Here is a 9,944-nt window from a genome sequence, read left to right on the forward strand (position 1 = left end):
TCAGGATCTGGGTAGAGATGTCTCCGATGTAGGTGATTTTATACGGAGCTTTCCGAAACATCATCTGCACAGTTTTCTCCTCGTTCTGCAGCGGGAGTGGAGAAAGGTTTCGTTGAAACAGGACCCAGTGCACTTAGGGGATGAGTCTGGCAGAGATGGCCGCTCTGGGCCCCTGGACGTGCTGTCCCGGCTCCTGAAACCCCATCAGCACCCCAATTTGGCCTTGGCCTTCACTGCCTCGACTCCGGAAGCCGGCGTGCCGGGCCCCCTCGGTGCTTACCGCCGCTCTCGTGGCTCTGACTGGAAACCCGAGTGTGGGCGCGGCCCTGCAGCCAGGCCCAGGTTCCCCAAGCTGCTTGGGGGCGACTCTGGGCAATGAAACAGAGTTGTGTCCCCCTGGGCACCCACCTTTCCTTCCAAGTCTGCACCCCACGCCTGTCCCCCACACAAAGCCCGAATCCCTGCCCTGCTTCTCTGTCGCGGCCCATCTGCCATCAGCAGTGACGCCACCCCCCTCTGCACACTCGGCATCTCGCTGGTCGCCCCGTCCCGCTGCCAGCCCGTCCCTCCGCTGCGAGCGTGGCCCCGCACAGTGGCCAGAGGGCCCTGGTGTACACCGGGTGCCAGGCACGTGGCTTGGGGCTGGACAGGCGTGCCCCACTCCTGACACCCCACCCCAGACCATGTCGTGAGCAGAGGGCTGCAAGGTGCCCTGCTGGGCCCTGGCACTGTCCACTCTCACCAACCTTTTCTGAGTAACGGAGTGACTGCCCCCAGCCCTCCTCACCTCCTGCACCCCAAGCGAAGTAAGATGAGGTGTCTGAGCACCCGCCGCCACCCGGGCAGTTGGGGGGTGCAGGGTGCACGGAGGCTGAGTCAGCAGAGAAACACTCGTGCCCATGGTTTATTCAGCCTCTCGTCAGGTTGGCCCCCTGCACCTCCACCTCTCTCACTGACACAAGCTCTGCAGCTTCTCTAGATCGACAAATTCCGGATGGAAGGGAAAAGCTCTGAAAATCAGAATTTCCATGCTAATTTATGTTACGACGTCACTTTTTTCTATAATCGTAATATCAAAATATTCTGAGCAACCACCAGTTTACAACTGATTGCCTCAGCCGCATAAAGCACTGCCTAGTCCAGGCGAGTGGGCACTGCCCAGGGCGGGAAATTCCTCTTGAAGTCAAAAGTAATATTATAATTGGCTGATTAATAAAAGCAATGGCTGTTATAACAAAATCAATATTGTGAAACAAGGCAGTCCTAGAACATGTTTAAAGATAACCAGAGTTCTTTTACTGCCTGGTGAGAACCCAAATCCCATCACTCTACTCTCTTACTTAAGCTTTCAATTGTTCAGTCTTTACATAAGAAACTTTACTTAAGCTTGCTATTTAGTCTTTAAGGAACTACTTAAGCTTTCTATTGTTTAGTCTTTAAATTAGGAACTTTACTATAACTCTTTTAGGGACTGATTTACAAGAAAACTTCTCCACCCTAGCCCTTGACTTGACTTACCCTCTTTCACCTACAGGATGTTTTAATAAGCATGAAGGTCATTAAATAGTAATTAGGGTCTAAGGGACTTTATTTTAGCCACTCATCACTGTGGTAAATATAGCAATGTTAGTCTTAAATTTTATGAACTTATGCACCTGTTTTAATGGATTGATTTTAAGAATAATAAATGTTATAATCTCAGCTGAAGGTCAATACGAACCCAAACTGTTCTTAGAAAAAAAAGATGATTGTGATCTCTCTGCTCAATTCATATGCTAATGTCATCCCACTGCTCGCTTGTAATATATAAAGTTCTGCTGAGACCAGAGCAGGAAGACTTGCACCCAACTCCGACTCCAGTGTCTTCCTCGCACCCGCTCCCCTTTTCCTCTTCTTGGAATCGCCCCTGTGGACGCCACTCCCACCTAAGACCCTACCTGTTCTGCCCTCAGACAACCTGTGATTGGGGCCGGTGGGACATCTCACCTCCTGGGCCTCAGGAGCTTAGTGAGGCGACAGACTCCCGCTGGGGAGACAGCTCTCAGTAAGGCCACACACGCCGCAGGGAGAAGGGAGGGGTGTCCGTGGTGTGGCCTGGAATGTGGGGGACCGGGGTCTGTGGCAGGCACACACTTTTGGAGCCTAGGCTATATCCCCACATTTCTGGGAGAGACCCACACCAGAGACCTGCAGTCCAGGAAAGAGCTGGCACAGGGCAGGCGGGAGGCGAGCTGGGCCAGCTGCTGAGGGTCTGAGCCTTGATGTCAGAGCAAAGGGGAGCAAAAAGCCCCAAGGCTGACTGGTAGCATGGAGGTGAGCCGGAGTTACCTGAGATGAGGCTTTCATGTGGGGCCTCCCTGCTGGCGCAGGGGCTATGTCTCAGCGCTGCCAGTGCTCGGGCCCGAGTTCCATCCCTGAACAGGATGCTGACCCACATGGCGCTGCAGGCCTCTCTTGTCCTGCCCACTGCTCCCCTCAGCAGTGTTTCTCAGTGAATCTGCCTGCTCTGCTCCCCACTCTATCTCTGGTGAATCTTCTCACCTCCACAACTCTGGCCTGCATCCCAGTTATCCTACACCAAAATAAAAGAACCATTGGGGACACAGGGCCTGTCTCCAACATTGTCCTTCGCTACTGCGAAACACTCACCGGGCTGACATAGAAGGGTCTCTCGTGTGTGTGCTGCTTGTCAAACTGCTGAGCCCAGTTGCCTTTGAAGTAGATGGCGTTCACGAGGACCAGAGAGGTCCGTGCATTCACAGAGCCCGCAGGCAGCAAATCTTTAATTTTACCTGCAAAGGCAGAATGAAAGAGCAGCTAGGACAGAGTTTCCCGAGGCAGCAGCCTGGAGACGGGACCTGACGGGCCATCTCAGCGCGTGATCGCGCACAGGACAGAGGCGTTCTCCGTCCCAACAGGAACATGGGGAGGGAGCTTGGACCTTCAAGAATAAAAACACTACGGTAAGAGAAATGCTGTCACCTGAACACAACACGGGCAATCTGCAGCGAGAGCGAGACTCGGGGTGGGGAGCCCCAGCGGAGATGGAAGTGGGGACAACAGGGAAGGGGAGGCCGCAGCCAGCAGAGAGACGACTGACAGAGGCCCGCGGGGGGCCGGGCCGGGCCCTGGACAGCGCAGGAGGCCAGCGGCACAGGCGTGCTGACGACGGGGAGACAGACAGACACCCCGTGAGATGGCGGGCGCCGTCCCTGGAGCGAGAAGACCACGTCAGCCTTTGGCGGGAACAGACGTGTGGGCCGCTCTGGAGGCGACGTGTGGGCGTCGGGGGCCGTGGCCGTGAGGGGCAAAGCTGCGGCGTGGCGCGTGGACAGCAGCTCGGAGGGCGGTTAGTGGGCGCTGTGCGGAGGGGGCCTCCCTGGCTCCAGGGAGACGTGGGGGGGCGGGTCGGCGAGGTGACCGACGGCGCCCGCTCTCACCTTCCGTCCTCTCGGCCACCCAGGCGTTGATGTGGTGTCGGGCCTCCTCCGCGGCGTTGGCGAAGTCCAGCTCCTCCATCTCTGCCTGGTAGAACTTGAGGCAGGCGTCCTTGAAGGCCTGGGAGACGCCAGGACACCAGTGAGGGCAGGTCAGCACCTCCGTCACGGCGACACAGTGCGGGGCCAGGAGACGGGGCCCCGGCCAGCTGCCCGCTGTCCAGCTGCTCTACCCCAGCCACAGACAAGTAACACGGCGGCTGCCTGTGGAGGCGCCTGCTGACCGGGGCCTCTGCGGGGTCTGCCCCGGGGGAGGGGCAGGCCAGGCGCCCAGCCAGAGTCCGTGGCCCCCGATCTCAGGGGCTGCCAGGGCCCCGCCAGACCCCGGCTCCCTCTTCAGTTCTGAACATCGGCCTGTAGGCCAGCCCCTGGGTCGGGGACACAGAAGACGCCCCCCCACCCCCCGCCCCCCCAATGCACACAGCAAGCCCGACTCACTGAGAGGAAGTCAAAGGTCTTTTCCCCAAACAGCCTGTTGGCCGTCCTGAGCAGGTACTGCGTGCCGGTCCTGTTGACTTCGCTGAGGAGCGACTGGAAGCCCAGGTGGACGTCCCCCCCGCCAGCGCGATGGAGACAGAGGGCCTGAAAGCCAGAGCAGGACACACACACGCACTCCAGTGGGCCCGCTCGGGATTCAGGATGGAGCCGGAGAGCCGCCCAGGTGCTCACTCTGGCTCGGGGCCCAAAGCCCCAGCCGCACCCGAGCGTCTTCCCCGGCTCTGACCGTAGCCTTTGTGATGAATTGGTGATTGCTGAGGAAATGGGGGGCTGAGCTCTGGGCGTTGCATGGCGAATCCCAGGACGCTGAGCTGGTGTCCTGGGCCCTGGCACTTGGCCAGCTGGTCACAGCAGAACTATCTCCAGCTCGCGGAGGTCTGTGTGGGGCGGCACCCGGGCGGCGGCCCGTCCCTGCGGGCTTGAAGCCAGAGCCCGGGTGTGTCGGTGGCCCTGGCAGGCCCTGGCCTGTGCCTGGGCTGGGCGCTGGGGCCTGGGAAGACGGAGGCTGCCATGCAGGCCCGCAGCTGCCGCTAGCTGGCCACGTGACTGGGCAGCCTAGGGACTTAGCAGGTGGCCACAGCTCATCCTGTAGGGAGCCCAGGCTGCCCCGGAGGCTCCATGGCAAGGCTGGGGGTCCCACACCAGGGACCCGCCTGTTGAGGGGAGCAGAAGCTGCACCAGGTCACCCTGCATTAGGACAGAAAATCACTCAGCAAAAGTACCACGATGTGGTCATGCTCACGTGGCCACAAGCCCGGGTCTCAGGAGTCTTACACCCGGATTCCTCTCCTGGGAGAATGAAAGGAACCTCTAGCAGTGGGGACGCCACTCACAGGAAGGACCCGTGACCCATGTGGTTGTGATTCTGGATGTGAGCTTGCGGCTCCCTGCAGGCGCCCTTCAGCAGCCCGGCCCCATCCACCAGCCCCTCCCTAGGTGCGGGGTCCCGGAAGTGGCCGGGTGCGTACCTGCGACATCTGGGCCGCGGTGCTCCCCTTGGCCCCCAGGAGGACCATGGCCAGGGCAGAGGAGACGCTCATGGGCGAGAAAAACACATTTTTCGAGTCGCTTTCTCCCAGCTCTCTCAGGAGGTCGAAGGCAAAGGAGCCGTTGGCGTCCGCGAGTGCGTCCATGCTGGCCAGCCTGGAACGGGGTGGGTCAGTCACGCACGGGCCCGGCCTGGCGCTCGGCCCTGTGGCCGGAACGGCTGACCCCGCGGTTCCGACAGTGGACACGCTCGCCGGCCTGTGAGCGCTGGGATCCTGGGGTTGCTGCTTTGCATGTGGAGAGGCCCCGGGGTGACCTGCAGCCTCAGGGTCACAGCGCAGGCAGAGCCTGTGAGAACCCGGGGGAGGCCCCTCTGCCTGGGGCTCCGGGAACTGGCACGGTGACAGCCAGGCCTGTGCCTGTCCCCCAGCCCTCCTGCCTCCTGTCCTGGGCTGAGGGCACTGGTGGGTCCAGGGCAGTGGGGCCGGCCCTCATCCTCCTCCGGATATGGGCCCCAGGGACCAGGCTGCGCACTTGTACAGCTGTGGCTCCCTGGGTGACAGGCAGGGCCCGCCCGGCAGCCCTGAGGGGCTGGAACAGGGACCCCGCAGGGTGTTGGGAGAGGGGCTGAGGTGTGGGGCGTGGTCGAAGGACTCGACAGGCCCTTGCTGAGCCCAGGTGGACCGCAGTCCCAGGATCTGTCTCTGCACTTCGGTTAGAAGCCCTTTCCTTGGGGAGCATGGACGGTGGGACAGGAAGGCCCCACCAGTCAGCCTGCCCCTGGCTCTGCAGAGCGGGCCAATCCCCACCCCCCCAGTAGTGGGGTGAAGTGACCAGGGCTCAGTGCCCAAAGCATCATAGTTCCAAGTATTTACCAAGGAATATTACCCCAGGGTGCGGTCAGGCATGCTAGCATTGGCAGTGACTCATCTGAACCGTGGGGACCTTCTTGGGCCTGGCAGAGAGGGCACTAGACATGCAGGGAAGTCGGGAATTCATGAGCCCTTCACATCTCATCACTGGGGGCAGAGTGCAGGCCCCCAAAACAGCCCCATCCTAATCCCTCCATTCTGTGGCAAAAAGACTGGACAGAGGAAGCAAGAAAGGACAGTAGCCAGAGGCGGCTCTGCCTGCTGGCTTGAACTGGAGCAGAGGCTAAGGGTCAGGAGCCAGGGGGTTAGGAGGTCAGGGGCCAGGGGCCAGGGGCCAGGGGCCAGGGGCCAGGGGCCAGGGGCCGGGTAGGCAGCTCTAACAGAGGGAAAAGACAAGGAACATTCCCTGCCTGAGGGGCCAGGCCCTGCCAACTGCTTTGTTTCATGCAGTGCAACCTACTGAGACTCAAGTCTGTAACGGCAGGAGGCTGATGAGTGTTTAAGCCTGAGTTTTTGGGAACTGACACAAGCGCCCAGGGCAACATGCACCTGAGAATTTGTGTCCGCTGTCCTCGCTTACACAGTCTGTTTTCAAACCCTCCTGAAGTCTATACACAGGAGGCTTCGAGCTGAGACTTTCCGTCCCAGCTTAGATGACTCGTTTTTCCATTCAGGCAGCCCACATAGTAGTAAAATTGCTGAATCAAAAGGAAGAACAGGGCAGCCACGCCCTGGAGACTCTCCAAGCTGTGTGACGTATAATTTTATAGCAGAAAATGTACTAATAAAATAACTGAACAGCCAGTTCTGATAAAGAGCCTGTCATGAAAGTGGCATGGCCTGCACTGAATGCGACAGGACGAGCTGCCTCAGGCCATCGCCAGGGCCTTTAACATAGTAAAGGCAGTTTCCTTGTTCCTGAACAGAGTAAGATAAGCCTGTCAGTGATCCTAAGTTGCTCTGACATCCAGGGCAGTTACAAACCAAGAATCATAAGGACCATTATCAGAGAGGAGAAAAAAGCAGCAGACAAATTGATGGTCCAGAAAAGCAGCCAGAATCAATGACATACTCTTCAAACTGCTAAGGCGATGGTGTAAAATGGGCTCCAGAAAAAGGTAAACAAAGGCCTGCAATAGTAGAAATATGTGCAAAGAATATTAGCAAATTCGCAAGATAGGAAAACTCGATCTTATATAAAAGTGTCCACTTCGGGGCCTCTCTGGAGGCCTAAGGCTCAACAGTGTCACCCATAGAGACTGAGTTCCATCCCAGGCCAGGGAGCTGACCTACTGGGTGCAGCAGACTGCTCCTGTCTCCCCGCTGCTCCCCTCAGCAGTGGATTTCAGTGGACTGCTCCCCCGTCCCTGGTGAGTTCTCTCACCACCTCCTTCTGCCCAACAACTCTGGCCTACACCCCAGCTCTTTTAGTAAAACACACACACACACACGAATAATAGTAATAATAAAACAACGATGTTCACTTCAGAAAAGATAACAAACACCCTTGCTTGAGTATAAGTGCTGGGCTCTGGCACTATTTCTAAAGGGCCTTAGAACCCGGTGAGGCAGGCGAGATCAGTACCAGACAATCAATTAAAGGGTCTTTTAGGGCTTGCTCCTGAGTCTGGGGTTGGCATTCTCTCTTCATCTCTAGAGCAGCCTTCCAGAAGAAAAGGAGAGGGGGAGAGCAAATTTTAGGCACCTTCCAAAAACATGATGTGTGCAAGGTCAGAATCCATGCCTGGACTGACCATGACAGCTATGCCAGCTTATGCTGTGCAAATCCGCGGCATTTAGAATTACAAAATAAAAATAAAAAAGGAGGAAATGAAAATGCACCTAAGCCAAAAATTCCACTTCCGGGAATTTCACTCATGTGAAAGATGAAAAAATGAAGCAAACAAATAATAATCAAACCCTCGAGCTGACAGCAAGATGCACGGTGCTTACCAGGCTTGGGGAGGGGAGAGAGAGAGGGGCCCCTAGCGAGGTGGTGGGTGCAAATCGCACCTTTGATGGCGGGTGTGGTGGGCGTGCAGAGGCAGGTGGCCAGCTATCCACCTGAATTTCAGCAGTGCTGTAAACCAATAGAACCTCAATGGGAGGGAAATAAAAATACTTTGTCCCAAAAACAAAAGCTAGGTACTAAGGTTGTCCTCCTGTGCAATTTTATATGCGTGTGTATGTATTTAAAACAAGTGTAACAAATCCTGATACCATTTTTTCCCTGTAGCACCACCAGTAATGAACATTCTATAATTTCAACCAATCCAGTCTTGATAATTATTTAAGGTGTTGCTATCTAATTGTGCTCCCCCCCAAATTTAGCCATTTGAAAATTGGTTTGATGGAGTCTTGGGATCTTGCTTAGTTTCTGCCTTCATTTCTGTTTTCCGGTGGTAGAGGTGCGTGTGTGGTGTGGACAATACAGGTGTGTGGATGGCGTGCGGCTGCTTCCGCACCGAGCGTCCCTGGCGTGGACTCTAACGTGGAAACAGGGTCCGACCTTCTGTGTAGGCTATGGTGAGTGTGAAATAACCTAGTGCCTGGCACCCCAGGGAATCCCACAGATTGGGGAGAATTGTGCCTTAGTTTCTCCCTCCTGAGTCCACACCTGCTCTCAGATCCTGGAAACTAGGGCAGGCGGGATTCAGTCAGGTCCCCAGGGTGACACAGGCCACGCTCAGTAGCCACAGAAAGGAAGCTGTCTGTCCATTCAGGCTGCGGTCTGTGCGGGTGGAGTCCATGCAATAAACTGAGTTGGAATAAAATGCCTGGGAGTGGCACTCTCTTGTAATTCTTGTAACTTGGTTTCCACAGGCAAGTCTGACTGAAATCTCACCCTTTGTCTGGGATGGCTTAAAGCAAGGATGCAATGACTCAGGGGGTCATGTGGTCAGGGCACACCCCAGCCACCCTGATAAGCAGCCCCATGCCTGTGAATCACAGTGCACCTAACTAATCCAAAGGTTACTTCCCACGCCCAAACCACCCCAGGAGGAAGCTGGCAGCCACGGTCATATCCCCTTCCAGGTATAACGGGCACCAGGAAAGCTGGAGGCAACACTGATGGGCTCCCCTGGGCACTGTGTGCCTGGAGGAATTAGCATGGGTGTTAGTTTTACCAAACAGAGGTATTTGGGGGGGGGGCGGAGAAAGAAAGGAGGGGCAAGGAGGGAGGAGGGGCCAAGAAGAAAGTAACTTAAATGCCGATTTCATCTAGCACACAAGCCCTGAGAATTACTGAAATGTCCCCCATGTCCTCCCAGCCCTGAATATACCAAATCTTGCCATATATAGCCATATTTAATAAGTTTAGTGAAAAAGGAGAGAACAAGATCTGGGTGGGTCCTCGCGATTATCCTCGCAGGTCTGAGTGACCCCAAAAGTGCTGAGTGCTTTGCCAAGCTCTAGGTAGGACGCAAACCCGACCCCCAGACCAGGTGAGCCGGGGACCCGGGCACCCCTCTCATGAAGGGGAACCCATCAGACAACTGCTTTGGACACCACCTCCCGGCTTCCCTCTGCCCTCCAGTCCCCCCGACGCCCAGCGCCCAGCCGGTAGGGGGTCGCCTGCGGCGGGGGTCGAGGGGGGTCACCTGTGGCCGTGCCGTGGCCAGGGGTCACTGTGGCCTGGGGGCCCCGCGCAGCAGCCCAGATGACTCGGCGCCGCCCCCATGACGCGAGCCGGGGCCCTGCGTCCCGGGTCGGGGAGCGACACTGCGTCATCACCCCGGGCCCGGGGCAACGCACAACTCACCGGGCGGGGGCGCGTGTCCCTGCTACCGCTAACTCCGCGGGGAACTCGAGCCGGACACTCCTTCCAGGTGCCCGGCCAGGCCGCAGGGGACCCTGCTCGGGGCGACGGAGCTCCGCCGCGCAAGCCCCCAAACTTGCGCGAGACCTCCGCCCTCTCCTGTAGGTGCGATCGGGCTTGGTCAACTCCCTCCCTCCGGCGGATCCCCAGAATCCTCGCGCCCCCAACCGCTCGCAGGCCTGCCTCACCCAGCTCAACGCCCCTCCCTCATGTGGCCACGCCCCTCAGGCAAGCCACGCCCACCCACCTCCTCAGCCTCGCCCGTTACGC

General features: G+C 57.5%; 1 protein-coding gene across 1 annotated transcript in view; it reads right to left on the reverse strand.

Moving 5' to 3' along the window:
* LOC101626835 (serpin B9) overlaps window positions 1–9,537 on the reverse strand; it is a 32,078-nt gene extending 22,541 nt beyond the window's left edge. Inside the window, exons 1-5 of the mRNA XM_012734173.1 lie at window positions 9,457–9,537; window positions 4,964–5,138; window positions 3,936–4,079; window positions 3,441–3,558; window positions 2,650–2,792 (exon numbers count right to left, since the gene is read on the reverse strand). Of these exons, the coding sequence (XP_012589627.1) occupies window positions 2,650–2,792; window positions 3,441–3,558; window positions 3,936–4,079; window positions 4,964–5,138; window positions 9,457–9,536 (660 nt within the window). The 5' untranslated portion in view covers window position 9,537. The remainder of the gene's footprint in view (window positions 1–2,649; window positions 2,793–3,440; window positions 3,559–3,935; window positions 4,080–4,963; window positions 5,139–9,456) is intronic.
* Window positions 9,538–9,944: the final 407 nt, after the last annotated feature.

Source organism: Condylura cristata, unplaced genomic scaffold (genome assembly GCF_000260355.1).
Source record: "Condylura cristata isolate star-nosed mole 26May11 unplaced genomic scaffold, ConCri1.0 scaffold00048, whole genome shotgun sequence".
NCBI lineage: Eukaryota > Metazoa > Chordata > Mammalia > Eulipotyphla > Talpidae > Condylura > Condylura cristata.